General features: G+C 36.6%; 1 protein-coding gene and 1 long non-coding RNA gene across 3 annotated transcripts; one reads left to right on the forward strand and one right to left on the reverse strand.

The window, feature by feature from the left end:
* Window positions 1-3,470: 3,470 nt before the first annotated feature.
* Window positions 3,471-11,150, reverse strand: LOC147076888 (uncharacterized). The gene is made up of 4 exons (XM_085940562.1): window positions 10,948-11,150; window positions 9,797-9,934; window positions 8,528-8,665; window positions 3,471-5,102 (listed from the first exon to the last, which is right to left on the reverse strand). Exons 1-4 carry the CDS (start codon window positions 11,134-11,136, stop codon window positions 3,813-3,815), a joined length of 1,755 nt encoding a protein of 584 aa, XP_085796688.1. The 5' UTR covers window positions 11,137-11,150; the 3' UTR covers window positions 3,471-3,812.
* Window positions 11,151-11,805: 655 nt separating this feature from the next.
* On the forward strand, window positions 11,806-18,616 carry LOC147076889 (uncharacterized). 2 transcript variants are annotated; one of them, XR_015069729.1, is made up of 3 exons: window positions 11,806-12,032; window positions 16,130-16,280; window positions 17,097-18,616. It is a non-coding gene; the product is annotated as an uncharacterized LOC147076889 (long non-coding RNA). The 2 variants fall into 2 exon arrangements; XR_015069728.1 differs by having other exon boundaries at window positions 11,816-12,032.
* The last annotated feature ends 208 nt before the right edge of the window (window positions 18,617-18,824 follow it).

An 18,824-nucleotide genomic window follows, 5' to 3' on the forward strand; every position in this document is an offset into this window, starting at 1 on the left:
CCTAGGCAAAATTCAAGGGATACAATTAACAAAATGTGCTTACAAAACAAAATTCAAAATTTAAAATAAGTATTCATGGTTATCATACTTAGTACACTAATCTCCGTACTAAATACGCAATACAGAGTCATCAACCTGGCCAAGGTAGATTTATAAATGAGAATTAAGATTCATTTTCAACATTTTTCATCTCATCTTAATTGAGTGAATAAGGTCATTAATATTTAATTATTCTATTTTATTCCGTCGTGTTCGACAACATAGGTTAATGCAGTACCAAACTGCGGCATATACTGTAGTTAAATTGTAGGTCTAACAACAAAATGACACATCAATAAGACATACACTGCAATGATAACAATACACAAACATTACAATACGAAAATAAACAACAATATGAAATATGAATTAAAATGAAAGTTTTATATTGGCCTGGTCGTTCCTCCGTAGGGGGTCTCCTTCCTCGTCATCTTCTCCAGTTAGAGCTTTATAGGCGCTAACCGGCTGTGTGGCGGTCTGTTACCGCGTCGTCCGCGCCGCGCTGGCGTACCACGCCTCTCCACGGACATTTCGTAGCCGGCATCCCTCCTGGTCCGCGCCGTCTTCTCGCAGATACACTGCACGGTACACTCAATAACTTCCATCAAGTCCGTATCGCAGTTATCCATCGTATAGTTAAAAATAAATTTAGTATTTAAAATTTATTATTAGTGTCATTGATCCTTATTTGCACGCACTGGCAACTGTTCGTATTGCAAAATCAACAGAAAAATATAAACTCGAGAAAAAAAATGTCTTACTGTCAAACTGACAGATGACAGCTGTCAAAAGCAACAAATGGCAACACTCACAGCTGATTCAAAATGGCGGATGTCAACAGACTCAGCTGTTTCAAGATGGCGGACTATCACAACACGACAAACGTCAAAGTGACAGTTGACAACCTTCACAGCCGATCCAAGATGGCGGATGTCAACAGACTCAGCCGTCCCAAGATGGCGGACTATCACAACACCACCAACGTCAAAATTACAGTCGTCAACCACAACAACCGTCCTCCCACTGTCACAAATGTCAAAATGTCACTGTCCACGTCAACTGTCAAACGCTTTAAGCACACTAAATTTAGCACTGACTCTTCATTTCAGGATATCGGTTCGGTGAAGCTCCTTCGGTTCTTCACTGCCCTATTTCTGACACGTACTTGTCAAAATGACAGGTACTGTCACAGCCCCACGTTGGGCGCCAAGCTTGACACCCCGGAAGTCCGGGTAGGGAGGGGAGTCGGGGCCACACGGCCCGATCCGATCTCCGAGCTCGACTCTCCGGTCAACCGGGCGTCGATGAGGCCCTCGTAGCGTGCCGTCGGCAGAACGCGTGAGCCACACGACCAGCTTCCACCCTTCGACTAGCTCAGAATAGTTCAAGGCGGTAGAGCACGTTCAGTGTACGGTAGGTCTTGACAGTTGGGGATGAATGCAGGATTGACGGGAGGGTAAAATGATGAACGCACGTTGTTCGTAGCACAAAGTTTATATTCACAACACAATATACAATTCACATTAACAATTTCACAATTTATAAATTTTTAACAGCCCTAAATTTAGTAATGAGGGCGCCGTGGGCTGTATCAATTAAAAATTAAGCTTCAACAGGGCACACAGCCCGTCGCGTTTCGGAGACTTCCACTAACTACCTCCCTACCTGCCGTGTTGCGGCTAGCTCTCCTTCTTTTGAGCTTTATCGCTGTCTCTTTCAATCTACCCCTGAACGACCACCCCTCTCTATCATTCTTGCATGCGGCGAATGTTTGGCCTTTGCCTGGGTTTTACCGTAAGGGTCGTCCAAGCTACCTTTTTGGCAGGCAGATTGAAAGTTACAGAGATTTCTAAGAATTGAGCCCAAAAGAAGCAACATTTATAGTTGATTACTAAAGAGCATTTTATGCATAAAACGGCGATGGAAGGATTTTGGCGGGATATGAGAAACATGAATGTGGCATCCATATCTTCGCTCGTGATTTACTATTAAGGGGTCCTCCATGCCCGTAGAAACGTGGAGGTATCATCGCGATGTATGCGCCGTACAAATGTTTTTTGCTTGCAAGGTCTGATCAGAAATGTAGTTACACGTTTTAAAATTAAATAAATAAATATTTGACTCATACAAGCGCGTAGAACGGCTCGGCGTATATCGTACGGTACGGGCGCCTGAATCGCCGCTGTGCATGACGTAAACGTTACGTTACGGGCAGCTATCAGGTTAAGTATCAAGTAGTAACTATCAAATATTTGATAATAATGAGTTATTTACCAAATTAAAATTCTTATTGATTGTAATAAAATTGTAACATTACTGTCTGCAAAGCTCCATGAACAACACGTTATTTTTCATGTTATACGGTCATCGCTTTCTGGTAGACAGCTCACGGTAAACTGTGATACGGTGAAAGTACAATACTTACAATTTACATGTAACCTGCTTATAATGATAATAGGTAAGTATATACTTTGCTTTAGATGAAATAATGACTCAATTGGAATAGTGCAAAACTTAAATCAATTAGAATTGAAATTCGATAGTATTAATTAATTATAGTACTAGTTAAATACGAGTACTGGCAGTGAAGTGTTTTGTAGAGGCCATATGCTCCACCTGGGTACTGTCTGTTGTTGGTGTAATTCGCGGTTTTATTTCCCAGATATTTTTTACAGGAATTGGTTGATAGTAATACACTCAAAACATTGCATTTGAATTTCGCGGTCATAGTCGAGTCATATTCTCATGTTTTTTTAATGGCATGAATCAAATGTATTCAGTGAATAGCCAACACCCAATCATCGTACGATAGAGGCGAAGGGTGGAGGTAAGCTGTGAAGATCCACCATAAATAGTGCACATTAAGCTTTGTCAGTAATACGTATTTGTTTTCATTAAAATAAGACTACAATTTCCAGACGGTGTTAGTTAGTTTCGAAAATTCAATTAAACACTGCAAAACCAAGCCATAATAGATAATAGTCAACAAATACTCATTTATCTATTAAATATCTAAAATTATGCAATTAAATCATACATAACTTTGGATATATTAATTTTAGATAGAATAATATTTTTTATCTATTATAGTTTGGTTAGGCAGGGCTTAATGAATTTAAGAAAACGAACCAACAATATTTGTAATATGTATTCTTAATCCAACGAAAACAGATAAGTATGAATGAAAAAGTGTGCACAATTTTTCCGAAAATATACCAAAATTATTATGTTTTGGTTTAGGCAGGGATTATTTGATTTTTAAAAACTAACCATCACCATCTGTAAATTGTAGTCTTAGTTTAATAAAAAAAAATACGTATGACTAACAAAGTTTAATGTGCACTATTTATGGTGGATCTTAACAGCCTACCTCCACCCTTCGCTACTGTCGTATGAGGTATGTTTAGATACCCATATTTTTTATGTTGTTTGGCAAATGATACTCTACCACACATTTTTACGTTAAATTAACGGCTATCTATTGACTAGATTGTATAAAATTGCACATCTTATGTTTGCGATTCTTAAGAATACTTTGATATTCTAATATAAAGGTGCGCCACAAGGTTTAACAATTGGACCCTAACCGTTAACTGTCCAAATTAAACATCTTAACCTTGAAAGCAGTTCACCTCACATTTTCGACTAACGATAGTTATTATTGGTCGAGTCGTTTGAAATACGATTAGGTTACCATAGAAATATCAAATACAAAGGTTTAACAACTGTCCAAAACCTTCAAAATATCACAATGTCATCGCTATATGCTCCATTTATCGACTAGATTGCACCAAATTCAGCATCTTATCTTTGTGATTCTTCAGTTTGTGCTTTTTGAGATTGCTTGAAGTCCTACAACGGAAGTCGCAAAGATCACAATGGTGCGGTTTCTCCCCCGTATGGACCATCTGGTGGGCCTTTAGATAACTAACTGTCCGACATTTATAATCGCACTCCCCACACGCAAACGGCTTCGAATTCGTGTGAATCATCTTGTGAATTTTGAGGTTAGATGACTTCTTACAGGTAAACTCGCAAATATCACAGTAAAATCTTCTGTCTTCCGTGTGTTTTTTCATGTGTATGTTGAGAAGTATCATAGTCCTGCACGATTGATTGCAAACTTGACACGGATAACGTTTTTTAACTTCGTGTTTGATTTTATGCTTTTTTAAATGCGCCGAAGTACGACACCGATATTCGCACAGGTCACACGCGAAAGGCCGTTCATCCGTATGAATCATTTTGTGCATTTTTAAATGACTCGCTGTACGACACCGGAACTGACATACGTCACAAACATGCGGACATTGACCGTTATGTATCATTTTATGCGTCTTTAAATGCGACGTCGTACGGCATTTAAACGCACATTCGCCACACGATAGCGGTTTTTCATTTGAATGAATCAAAACGTGCGTTTTTAACGCTTTAAAATGTTTAAATTTCATTTGGCATATATCGCAACTGTACGGTTTTTCATCGGAGTGAACCAAACTGTGTTTTTTAAGGTCGCTTAGAGTCTTACAGCGATAGTGACATTGCGTACAGGCGTGCGGTTTAAGTTCGTTGTGACCCATTTTGTGCATTCGTAAATCGCTCAACCTTCGACCTTTATAATCGCACAAATCGCATTCAAACGGTTTCATTCCTATATGAATCATTTTATGCGTTGTTAGCAGACTCATGCATTTACATTTGAAGTCGCAGTATTCGCATGTGAATTTCTTGCCCTTTTTGGCCGCGTCTAAACTGTCCAAAGTGATGTAATCATCTTCTGAACAGTAGTTTTCTCCTTCACGATCCAACGACGTAACTTCGTGGTTATATTCGTGTCGTATTAAGTCCAATTCGCAGTCAAATTCAGCGTCGCAAGAACTGCAGAGTAAATTTGTATTGTTATAATTGATAGAGCCCGACGATTGGCTGGGCAATTCGTTATACGGTATCCCGGTCAAGTGTTCGTTGATAATTTCTTCTTTTATGACGTGTATTTCAATCAATTTACTGTCGTCAGACTCCATTTTGTTTTTTGTCTCCAAAACATCGAGGTGACTGGTTTCCTGGAATAATAAAAAAACAAAAATAATAAAAATTCTACGGAAATTGAGCATTAATGGCCCTGGCATACAGATCGCAATCTAGTTGTATACACAAGATTGCATCATCTACGCTACACACAGGGCGATCTGTCGCAGCGAGCCAGTCGTGATCGCAGCGGGCAGCCAATACGGTTGTACAAAATTACAAAATCGACCACCCGATCTATGGCGAAAGAAACGGAGTTATTTATCAAAAATGTTCGGTTTTATCAAGTCATGTAGTTCCTTGGAACTTACACGCTATCACCGGCCTTCTTCGCGCTTAGGCGGAGATGGCAGACCGTGATAATGTCATGGCCAAAAAGCGGGTGTGGGGGACGGAAACGCACGGTGTATGCTGTTTATGCTGGTTTATTATAAGTTCTAAGTCAAGCAATTAAGGAAGTCAATGATGTTGATGGCCACGGCAGTAGGTGTATGGCTTGGCTGGATCATAGGTACGCTGCTGGCTCGAGGGTGATGCGCGAATAGTCAAAATGGCTTTCTTCGTCTCGTGGCGGCGCTGTTTCGAACGACCGTTTTCGGTAGCTTGTGTCAAGTCTGTTTGAATTTTGGCGGGGGCGCAGACAAATTTAAAGTTATGAAATTTCAGTGGAGCTAGGCTCCGCTTCTTGAGGGTCCCGAAAGCTGCGAAGAGTGGACGTAGGCTGTGGTGTTTTGGGAAAGTTGATGGTTCGATCCGCCCTTTGAGGTGGTCTCCTGTGGGAGACCATCATCTGGTATCAACGCGATATATGAAAATACAGTCGAACTCGGTTATTACTTACGATCACGGACATAGCGAGATCTCGTATGTAATGAGGAAACATTCGTTGACATTTTAGTTCATGATTTTCTCCAAACGTTTATTCACTTTTATATCGAGCTACTTATCGGATATACCGAGCAAAAATATCTACAAAAATTTTCTTAAAACTGTTAATATGTCGATTGTTTAAAAACATTTTCGATCCTAAGCAATAAAATCCAACCGGACAGGATGCCGCCGGGATCGGATAAAGTTTATGACACTAGTTAAGTGTCTAAGTACCTAATTGGTATTTTCGCCGACAACATTGAAAAAGTATCCACGCAAATGGTTGAAATTTCATGTAAAAAATCCAAGCTGAAGTCAGTAGGTACCTACCAGCATTCATTACAATAAACAACGTCTTTTGCAGTTTATGAATGCCATGCTTGATTCGGGGAAAAATTCTAATTGTGTATTTTTGTTTGAATTGCGACTTTTTGTGTTATGTGACTGCTTATTTAAAAATACCTATTCTCTGATATAACGAGTAATGCTTATAACGAGCAAATTCAGTCGGTCCCATCTTCCTCGTAATAACCGAGTTCGACGGTATATAAAAAATCTATCTTCATGAGATTGAAGTTCAATACAAAGGCGGTGGTAGGTACTCCCCCAATCTTTCCCTTTTCGTATTGGTCAAGTACCAAACATCGTCTTTTTTTCTATTAATTTGTAGGGCTAATAATAAAAGAGTTGCTCCTCGTCTGAATTACCCGCTGGGAAGCAACCACAATACTGGTTCGCTCACAAAGATATCACGGCCATTGTGATGTTCTTATGTGCATATACGTGTGCCCGAGCCTTTATACAGGAAGTAAGTGAAGCAGTTAACGCAACAATAAGAGAAGTGGGTTGTCTTCTGGGTGAAGCTGTAAGATGGTTTGATTGTTGCGTGCGTGTGAAGAAAAATGGGATAAACTTAAGGATGCATTAAGTGCTCGATCGCCGTGGAGGTTACCGGTGACCGGCACAAAGTTACGTTGTGGGTGCCGTGCAATGACATATTAAATGGACAACTCACTTCATACCGGCGCGCACGAGAAATTGTGCATGAAAGTCATTCACAGATGTATAGGTAGATGTCACGTGACCATATGATGTATCCATTTCCATTATGCGATACAAGCTTCGAGAATTTATAGTAATATAACCTTTATTGTAATGGCGTATTAGTGTCATGACTCATTGCGTTAGAAACAGATTCTCGGTTACTTACGACTTCTCGGAGATTAGACGCAAGTGAGCCCAGCGCATCACAGGCGACTGTCCAATGGTTTCTGTCATTCAATTGCATTGAATAAACATTCATCAATATCTTAAAATGGCATTTTATAAATAATAAATAATACTAACACATGAAAAGTTATATCCCATCTTTCTTGGAGTGTTTAGTAGATTTTTTTTACAATTTTTAACTAGGCACATTGGCATTTTGTAACACAATAATAACGGTGGAGTCGAAACCTGACAGTCAGAAATTTTCTATGGGCAGACCCAGCGGTGTCGCCAGACCGCTTGCAAGCAGAATGTTCATTTGAGCGTAGGATACCGATATTAAAATATGAATTTCGCCATCCGGCAGACCCGACACAAAGTGAGTGTCATTTTATTTTCTAGATGCTTCGTCCATATTAATGTCATTGGTGCCGTGGGGTTCCTTTGAGTTGTCATTCAGTACACACACACACGGTGTATTTTCCTATACGGGGTGAACGGCATGGCCTTTTTGCATGTTACTGTAACTTGGCCTGAGAATATTCCTTCAATGTTACTAAATATAGGGTTTTCACAAAGTAGAAGTTCAAGTATGTGATACGGTGAAATGTAATATGTACAATTTACACGTAACCTAATAGAATGATAATACTCTATCTCCGCTCTGGATGAAATATAAGTAATAGCGCCTGTACACGTGCATGGATTTACTGGCAGCAATTATAGTGTGTAAATTAAACTATCGTGACAATAATTATGTACATTTAATAGTGCTGACTGTCTCGCCAATCTCATTCTTCAAGCATAAGTGAGACAAGTTGATCATTGTATGGTGCTATTTGACAGGTTGTAAAAATTGGTAAACGTCAAAATGCTTTACGTGGTGCAGTTCGTATTTTTTCCGTCAGGTTTGTCACTATCGTTCTACTGCCCACGAGCACACGTCATGCAATTGCAACTATCGCATGAAAATTCAGAAACCACAATTTTTTTTTTGATCTATGCTTGCAGTCTTGCAACATGCACGATGACACGCGTTTACATTTGCACGTTATGGTTGTGACAATATGTACTGCCGCCAGTAAATCTGTTTATCAGGCTATTAAGCTCTTTAACGTGAATCTCCAGAGAGCTCTGCAGTTTTTTGGATATAGTCAGAAGAAAAAAAACAATAGTTCTGTTAGTGGAAATATCTAGGGTCAATGCAGAAGAGGGAGGTCAGTTGCATGATGGTACGACCGAGTGTAGAACGTTACAGGTCTCTCAATACCTTTAGTTATGTGGACGGCGGAGTGAAGGAATCACTGGAGAGACATAATTATGACATTTAAAAGAATTAATGGTTTTGTAACAGTGAGGGACATAAAATCAAATGATATACCTTTGGCTTGTTATGAAGAAGTCTGGTGGTGGAATGCTCTCCGGAATCAGTGATGGAGCGATCGTAGGCAGTGTCACGTTGGCCGCAATCATTCTGGCCGTACTCAATTTTGATTTTCACTTTCGGATCAGTGTCGCCCTGAAACAAAACACAAACATGTTTTATTGTAGCAAATTTAGTAACAATGATTTTCAAACAACTCTCATGTCATAAAGCTAAGACTTATGGGAGGCATGAATAACTTCAATCAGGCTGTGATCTACCACACTTCCCATTGTCATTCTTTAACTTGATCAAATGTGTTATATCCTACTATGCAAAGAGCTTACTGCGCGATGGTAAGAGGAACTACACCTTGGTTTAAGGCGTTGAGATTCACACCTACTTATTCTTTAACTTCTGCGGCAGGCGGTGAGTGATATGATACAAATCGAGTGATACGACGAAGTCACACAGTCTACATCATGGTTAATAATAATTATAAAAAAGGAATAGTGAATGCCGTCTCTAGAGAATTTCAATGAAATCATAATATTATACCTTATAATAACTGAAAGTACATACATTTTAAATTTCACGATTCAATTTCTACAGTGCGATTGATCGTGTCCGGAAACTTGTACGTATGCAGTTCGCCGTATCACACTTCACCGTTAAATGTTGTATCGGAAATATATGGATGTATATTAACAACCATCCAACCTCTTTGGGTCGTATAGTATTAACATAAAATTCAGGTCTAAATAAAACACATTTCTTGTCGGTTTATAGGAAGCTAGCAGTATTTGAATATAGCTGATTACTGGATTATTTGTTAGGTTAGGTTTTTATTCTTGAATTCATGAATTTTGCCAAAATCAGCTATGAAAATTTAATTATTGTTCATATTGAATCTAATAAAATTGGAGACCGTATGGTATACGCATACGTCATCTCTTTCCACTAAGAAAGCTCACGGCGAACTGTGCCACGGTGAAATGTTTCACGTAGAATTTACTTGTAACTGCGATTGATAGATACAATTACATGTTTTCGGACAATGTTATATTGTCTGTGGGTTTTTAAAATTTTATGGATTTCAAGCAGTTTTCACTGATGTCGTATAAACATTGTTGCAAAGGCCGACTGGTCCAACCGAGGGACAGACAGGCCTATGCGCCAGATTTATGCGCCCTAATTGTACGTTAATTACACCAATTCACTAATTGCGGCACAGAAAGGATTAAGAAAACTTTCGACTCTGAATTTGATAAGATTCACTAAGGTCACCTGTGTTTTCTTCAAGCTTGAAGTTTCACCGAATTTAGCGGCACCGGAGCCATATCGGTGTACAGTATCCTCTTCGCAGAATCCATCTTCAATGTCGCTATGTCTTTCTGATTTGATATCAACTTCTTGCAGACCATCCTACAATAAGAATAATTAAAAGTATATATTTAAATGCATCAACGTTAAGTCGCTTCAGTGGGTCTATTCTATAGTTATCGACCGCTAAAGTGATAGATATTATGAAACTTAGGGTAGGTTTGTATCAAAGTATTAGCACTTATTAAAACAATCACAATAAGTTGGTTGTAATTGTTGCAATAAGTGCTATATTTTAACAGCACCTCTCTACTTACCAGCACTTACAGCACCTCTGTACTTCAATGGTGGGTCGCTCATGGCAAGACTTGAATCTCTGTTTCAAAACGTTTGCGACTGAACTGAAGAGATGCGACATGCTAGTCTACCAGTCTCCCATAAAACAGTGGTACCAATATCAGTAGATTCAATGAAAAATCATATTTTCTTACCAAAATCGGTAGCACTGAACTGAATTGAACAAACAATAACAAGTCAAGACGTCAAAACTTAAAGATAGGCGAACCGGTTTTGAATTTAAAATATGTGGCAGATGTTGAGAAATACTCTTGCCTGTATAATTACAGGCTGCCAGAATATTCCCGTAAAGATATTACGGAAAAAGCTTAGAATGAAATAGGAAAGACAATGGGTTTGACAGTTGAGGTTATGAGATTATTATTGAAAGTGGGTTTCAGTAGCACCGTATGTGAAGCATTAGTCATTGGCCAGGTTATGAGTTCCGTCAGCAACCATTTCGACGGATTTTAGTTTCTCCGTGAGCGAAAGGCCTTATTTACTCAACAAGCATGAGGTTTAAGTTAAGTAAGCAAGGTTTAAGTTACTTGACAAAGTTTGTTTTTAGGAAGATTATTAGTTTTGTAATACAAATGAATATTCTTTGCAAGTGAGTTTTGTTTTATCAAATAACATGATTAATATTAAAATTTTTGGCAACATTCAATAATTGATAAATTGATTTCTAATTGTAGCGTAAATTAAAACTATTTTAGGTCGCTTAATATCGTAAAATATAGGGGGAAAGCAAAAACTGTGAAATAAAAACATAACCCTACTTCGTACTGCTGCATGAAATATTCGTCTTCTTCCTTCACATACTGGTTGAGAATGGGAATTTCGACATTTCTGTCGTACTGCAAAGCATTGTGGACATTTTGATTCGTCTCGCAATCGTAATTGTCCAACGGTTCCTGTTTTATGTCCATAATTTTGACGTTGCGCAGCGCCCATGAATATTTTGACATTGTTATTTTTTTCCGTGGTCGGAAGTTGCCACAAACACGTTTATTATTATTGTTTTACTAATTTAAAAAAAGTTCATTTTGATTTTGGTATTGTTTTTATAATAAATTTCAAATAATATACGTCTTGTGAAATCAAATTGTTTTAATAAGTTTTTTTATTCATCGATAATTTTATTATTATCACATGACTACATTGTCTCTGCTAAAAAATATCTAAAATAGAAAAATTTAATAAAGCTATAAAAAGAGTTCGTTTAATTGTTTGTTTTTCTAGCTTTTAACGCCTGTCGTTCTAAAAAATCTTTATAATTTTATATATTTAACTATATTTATTTACTTTTTAATTCAAATATATTCAGATAAGGTGTTTATCACTAACAAAAGTATGTTTGTCTGTATTCATAATAGCGCTTTAGGCAAAACTTCTTACAATGTTTATGGTATGTAATATTTTGTTTTAATACTATTGAAAAAATAATATTATCAATTTAAAATTATTTTACTGTTCTTTGGGTATTCTGTACATAAATATATGATTATTAAGCATGTCGTCTCCATATAATAAATACGAATATACCTAATTTAAATACAATATACACTTATAAAATATGATTGTCTATGAAATAATATTATGATCTTGTTCTATTTATATGCTCTATGGTTGAAAGTGGCGCAAACATCGTATTTGTCTGGCAGTTGTTACGCAGACGTGAAGTAATGTATCGTTATAAAACGTTAATATGGACATAAAAGAAGAAGCCGAGGAATGTCTTGTAGGAGTCCAGCGATCTGGTCCAACTTGGTTTGATGTGCCGATAAAGCGTTCGGACTCTCCCGTTGGACATGTTTATATAAAACAAGAGAACGTCGACGGCATTCACACAGCTACGTTTGAGGTAAGTTTTTAAAAACAGTTTTAGTACCACGTATCGTTGAAAAAACCTTGTAATTGATATTTTTAAACGTAGAAATCGCAATGAATGTATACCACACCAGTTTACGCAATACAAAATATATTTGCTCAAGCTATCCACGACATCCAAACAAGACGATGGCGGTTGTCAGAATTTATCCATTGATGTCTTCTAATTGAGATGTAAAACATAACAAAATTTATTGTAACCCAGAAATAAACAAAAACCCTACAAGGCATATATGTGTTCATTTGTTTCTGGGCTTCTCAGTAGGAAAACGTCGATGAAATTGAGATACTTTACAAGCTGCTTGTTGGCGAATTTAAAAGCGGGTGAGTCAGCTAGTGCGATTGTGATATTGATACACAAAACTTTCCACTAGCTCAGAAACCGACAGACAACGATTTGAAACCGTCATTTTTTGTATTATTTTGACAGGACGTATTGAGTAGTTCGTTTTTTAACCGAGAGATCGCCACTATCGCTCTACTGCGCAGACGCATATCGGCCCACACGCCAGCGTGTAGCGTGTAAAGTAGTCCGGCTTTCATCTTTTCTCGGTAGATTGTTTGCAATCTGCTTGTTAGCTTGTTCGACGATGACACTGGGCGAATTTACAAGCAGATTGTAAATTCGCTGGCTTGTAGCTTGTAAAGTAGCTCGATGTCATCGAGCCAAGTTTAGGACACAGATACAAGATTGTTTATAGAAAAAAACACGCAATCCTACCGTCTGCTAACTGTTTCGATGACTTCTGTCATCATGTTTAGTTTTCATGAAAACATATCGCACCCCCAGTAAAATACTGTCGTAAGTCTGAAATGGGCGTTTTCGAGTTATGGATGTGGTTGGATTCGTATTTTTTTTTGCTATTTTAATAAAATACTATCGTATCTCAAACTCAAATAGTGTCGGAGAGAAAGCACTTAATACAGTACATTACTTTCCGAAAACTGTTGAATAGATAATAAAATAGTGTTGTAACTAAGTTACGACAGTATTTTACAAGAAGCTTTCTAAAAAACTAAAACAATACTTTTCAAAAAAATACTGTTGTAACTCTGTTACTACAGAAAAATCTTGAGATACAGCGTAATTTTCTCACTAATTGCATGGATATTATTGTTCTAAAGTATTCAAACAAAAAAAACTGGAAGCAGCAGAGGCAACAATTTTTGTTATCAACAACTAAATGGAAGTAAAATACAAGAAGTATGCACAAAATACTTTATCAACACATTTGGGGTGAGTGAAAGGTACTGCTCCACTGCATGGAAAACAAGAGATCTTCTTTCCGGAACGCCAATTCCAGAACAAAGAGATCACAAAAATCACAAAAAAATTAGTGATGTTTAAAAAAATGATATAAGAGCTCACATTAAGTCTTTCCCAGTGATCGAGTAACATTATTTGCGTGCACAGACGTCCAAATTGTATTTAGATGGTAAATTAACAATTGCTGAAATGTATCGGTTATACAAAAAACAACAAGCTGACAGCAATATGCCATTTGGAAAAGAACACTATTATACGCATCTATATTTAATGACGAATTTAATATTGGCTTCTTTAAGCCTAAAAAAAGATTTGTGCGTTGAATGCGACCTATACAATAATTCTTCACCACCAGATGAAAAAAAACAACTTCAAGAAAAATATGAGACACATCAACCTGGAAAAAAGAGGCAAGGGATGAAAAGATCAAAGACGTAGCAGAGTCCCGAACTAATGGCCAAAATAGCGTCATTAATGTAGCTGTATATGATTTGCAGGCTGTTTTACCGTTTCCTTGCGGAAATGTGTCAACTTTCTATTATAAACGAAAGTTTGGCAATGTACAATCGTACAGTCTATAATATCACTGAAAATATTGCAAACTGATACATGTGGGACGAGTGTCAAGCTGCATGAGGATCCAATAAAATTGGTAGCTGTGTACTCGATTACAATGCATGTAAAAAATATCACCACAATGAGCATTTTATTTTTTACAGTGACAATTGTGCCGGGCAGAATAAAAATAAATACATTGCTGCAATGTATTTATATGCCACCGGGAATTCACAAAAAAATACAACGATCTCTCATAAGTTTTTGGTCACCGGGCATAAACAAAATGAAGGCGATATCGTCCATTCTACAATTGAGCAGCAGAAGACCAGGGCTCTAAAAAGTGGACCAATATTTGTGCCCAGCCAAATGATTACCATTGTACAAACAAGTAAGAAAACAGGACAACCATACATAGTTAAACCCATGACGACAAATAATTTTCTCAACATGAAAAAACTAGCAGATGAAATCGGTAAAAATTACAACACGGATGAAAATGGAGAAAAAGTTTTGTGGCAGAAGATTAAAGTTATAAAAGTAGACAGAGACTATCCATACATTATTTTTTTTAAAACCAGTTATCATGAAGAATGTAGGAAATTGAATGTTCGACAACAGCAAATAGGCAAACCGTTACCAATGGATGGTCTCAATATATCCAAAGCATATCAAGAGTGGCCAAAAATAACGACAATTAAAAAGAAGGATTTGCTTTCCTCTGCACCGCTAAACATCGTGAATTTTATTATGATTTTTTGCTTCTCTTCCAAGTGATGTTTAAAAATTAAAAATCGTGTGTAAAAAATTTATTTTCCCATTAAATTAAATAATTAAGTATTTTTTGTTGTTTTGAACTAATAATTGTATTTTTCTTTTTTTTTCAATAAATCTTTAAAGATTGTACCATAACTTAATATTTTGAAAACCTTCCTTTACAGTGCCCAACAAATTAGTTGAAATTATTAGAGTGATGGTAGGGAAATTTACATAGAAAGTATTGAGTTGATTCAAATTTTAACATGAAATTGTCAAATATCCTAATAAAATACAGTCGTAACTCAGAAATATTCAAATATCTCCGTTTGTATATGTTTTAGAGAAAAATGATGAATACAGTTGAAAATAGATCATGTTTTTCCATAAAAATGAGTAATAATTTTTACATTCAGACTTTTCCTGTATTTACAAAGAATATTTGAAACTTCAAATGGCTCTCCTGCAAAATGCCAATTTTTGACTTACTACAGTATTTTACTGGGGGTGCGATATTGCCCATGTCCGATCCTAAGAAGATCATAATATGGGCCTCCATAGAGTGGAGGTTTCTATTAACAGATTTTTGTTTTTACGAGAAATGGATCTTAACCACTTGTTAAACCTGTTAGATTCGTACTCTGACTCAAAAACAAATTGAAAAACAATATGTATGGGGACCCACGACGTTAAGTCAACGCGTAAGCCGTTCGAACATCGTGGGCGTTGTATAATTATGATTTTTAATTGTTTTGCATAGTATTTTACATTAAAAAGTGTGAATTACGGGTCATTTTTGAAGTTATTTTTGACGAATGGAGTAGGTACCTGCTGTATTTATACAAAAATTTAGTTGTGTTTGGAAATTTGTATGTTCCGTATAACACAGTTTTCTGTTGTAACAGAAACTGATGGGATTATAACATTGAGATCAAATTCATGTCTAAATAAAACATTAAAAATAATTTATACAAACCACCGGTATACAGAGGATAAGTGCTCCGAACACAGAACAGTTTAATAAATAGAATTCTGATAGGCTCCCCAATACACTACATTTTTACGTAGGGTTTTGAATTTGTGAGTGTTCTACGAAAATGAACCACGCGTTGTGCAATAGTGTGTGTTTCAACCTTCAAGTACACCAATATTGAATGAGTGTCAGTGCATAAAACGAGAGCAGTTGTCAGAACGAAGGACAGCTTAGAATGACGCATTCTTGACACGTGTTTAAGTTTATCCCATATTATTCCACATTCGAGATGGGTTGCTTGTAATTCCACACACTAGGCATTTCCTTTATTTCTGAGTTACCTGGCTCCTAAGTATCAAGTCGTACCTATCAAATATCTGATAATATGGACAGCATTATTATTTATATAAATATATACAATGTGGTTGTATTTTTAATTTATTTACCTACCTATTTCTTCTATTTTTCTGTTGTATACTGTTTGTTTTTATTTCGTACTTATTGTTTTTTTTTTTTTTAGAAAACTACAGCAGGCCCCAACATCAAATCTGAAGATTTGCAATGGCAACATTGAAAAGAGGAAATGACAAAAGATGCATGTCTGGTAAAACATGAAAAAACGTTTGAACGTCGAAGAAAACTCCTCATCTAAGCCTATGCTAACAGATCAGGTATTATAAGTATTTTATAGGTACCTTCCAGTGGTGAAGGGTGGAGGTAGTCTGTTAAGATTCGACATAAATAGTGCACACTAAACTTACTCAGACATAATACCCCATTTACACGTGCATGGATTTACTGTGCACAGTAAGAAAATGTATGGGGAAACATGTATTATTCTGCAGTTGGCATGATTCGTGTATGAATCAAACAAGTTTAGAAGCTTCTGAATTATGCTGATTTTTTATGCGCAAGTAAGATCTACGTCTGCGCAGTAGAACGATAATGGCGAACCCGCCGGTAAAAACACGAACTACTCATTTTGACGTTAACCGATTTTCAACACGTCCTGTCAAATAGTAGTATAAAATGACAACATCGCGTCTCGCTTGCTCTTGAACAATGAGATTGGAGAGACAGTCAGCACTTTTACGTGTAAATAGTAATTGTCACGGTAATTTAAAATAAGCACTATTGCCGACAGTAATACCATGCACGTGTACAGGCGCTATACGTATTTGTTTTCATTGAACTAATAATACAATTTGAATATAGAGTTGGTTAGTTTTTAAAATTCATATAAACATTGCGTAATCCATGAAAAATCAAGATTAAGAAATCACACAATATTGTATGTTCTTACAGCTCGTGCTTTTGGATTCCCGGGTCATTTCGTGACTGAGTTAATAAGATCATGCTTTTTTTGTAATTAAACTATACTTAAGTGTGTTACAAACAGTTGATTTTGTTCCACTTAATAACTTGTATAATAGTTGTGTTTGTGGGGTTATTCTAAATGATTAATTAAAATGTATCTTTTGTTTTAGAGAACATTTATTAAAACAGAAGTCAGCAGTTCTTCATTGAATGCTCTTGAAACAAAAGAAGTATTGCCAAACCATGAGGTTTTATTCGAAGACAAAGTGATAAAAAATGAAATAACTGAATATGACAGTCAATACCCAGTACCTGCTGTAGTGGAAATCCACTGAAAGCAAGTGAGGCAAGAGAACAAATCGCAACCCCAGAAATATCGGCTGATGATAATAAGTTGAGTGCCCATAGTAAGATGTCTAAAAAAGTAACGCCTGAAGTCGAAATTATTATTACTAAAGACACAAATGACTGTACAGAACAGCCGGGTGCGATGGAGACACATCAAGACGTTGAAAAACCTTTTAAGTGTGATACATGTGACTAAAAATGCAAAAAATTGTCAAGTCAAGAAAAGTCACAAAGTAATCCATAGCGAAGAGAAGCCTCTAAAGTGTAACTTATGTGAATATAGATGTATAACTTTTCATACAAAACAGAATTAACTGAAAATGAATTCAATTCTACTTCAAGATGGCTAAAAGTATTAAAAAATGCATTGGCATCGTGTTCTGATATATTCTAAAAGTTTCAAATGTCTAGCTAGTCGGAAAGTTAGTTAAAAATCGATTGCAAGATTTGTACTGGATAAACAACCACCGGACAAACAAGAATACGAGCTAAGAAAAACGTGGTAAAACTACGAATTATTTAGGTGAATAGAATATTACACCATCTTCACCTTCTCTACTTCATGGCTGAGTATTGCGACCCGGATGATTTGACTATCGAATAGTTTTCTCAACATGTTGACCCCTTTACTCTTGGTATTGTCAGTGGAACTCATTAGCGAAACCATCTGAGACGTCCAATGTTTGATCTAGTACCTATTATAATTATAGACAACATTGCGCATACGGCACAAAAACGCGCTGGATAACCACTCGTGGATGCTACAGGTGGAAATAACTCATAGCTGCAGGCAAGGTGTTCGTAGCTAGACTCAAAAAACGAAGTGTATGGGTATGGAAAATGTACCCGTAAAAGTACGGGGGTCCGCGGTTAATGCCTCGAGAAGCGGTAAGTAATAGGCGGGGTATATGCGGAAGTCAATTGTATGTGTAATGCCGGGTCCACACTGGCAACATGTCGCGCGACTACCTCGTTAAATTTTACGATAAGTATGATAATTACCGTAAAATTTCTTAAGCAATTATGATAATTATCGTAAAATTTAACGAAATTGTCGCGCTACGTGTTGCCAGTGTGGACCCGGCATTAGATATAGTTAACCGAGACCCCACCCCACAAAAATAACCTAACCATTTTTCTTTGTGCGCGCCTGACATATTGTATTTTATTAGAAAACATTACATATGTATTATTTAAGTACATTCCACACGATCTATTTAATACACATACATACATATATAGACAACATGAACACACTTGTTAAATGAATACATTATTTCACAAGTAAATATAATTGATATTGTTACCTAGCAACCAACTCTAATCCAAAACCGTAAATTTGAATGATATTCTATGTTATTTTGTTTTAGCTATTTATTGTTTTTGAATTAGGTAATTATTCTGAAATAAATTATTTATATGGATTGTTTCAATTTTTATTTTACGGACACTTTCCATAATAGTGCATGTTCAACAAAACCTTGTATTTTTGGCAAAACTCTGGTGGAAAATCAGTAAATGGACTGTATTGGATGGCACTCGGACTACCC

This window comes from Rhyacophila brunnea, unplaced genomic scaffold (genome assembly GCF_057557595.1).
Source record: "Rhyacophila brunnea isolate RB1 unplaced genomic scaffold, BYU_Rbru_1.0 scaffold_13, whole genome shotgun sequence".
NCBI lineage: Eukaryota > Metazoa > Arthropoda > Insecta > Trichoptera > Rhyacophilidae > Rhyacophila > Rhyacophila brunnea.

What these genes read in the sequence shown, in the direction of transcription:
- LOC147076888 (XM_085940562.1), bottom strand. Translation starts at nt 11,136, where the DNA reads ATGTCAAAATATTCATGGGCGCTGCGCAACGTCAAAATTATGGACATA. An exon ending in ATTTCATGCAGCAGTACGAA is followed by an intron (nt 9,935 to 10,947) that starts GTAGGGTTATGT and finishes TTCTTATTGTAG; the next exon opens with GATGGTCTGCAAGAAGTTGA. An exon ending in TTCTTCATAACAAGCCAAAG is followed by an intron (nt 5,103 to 8,527) that starts GTATATCATTTG and finishes TTATTATTCCAG; the next exon opens with GAAACCAGTCACCTCGATGT.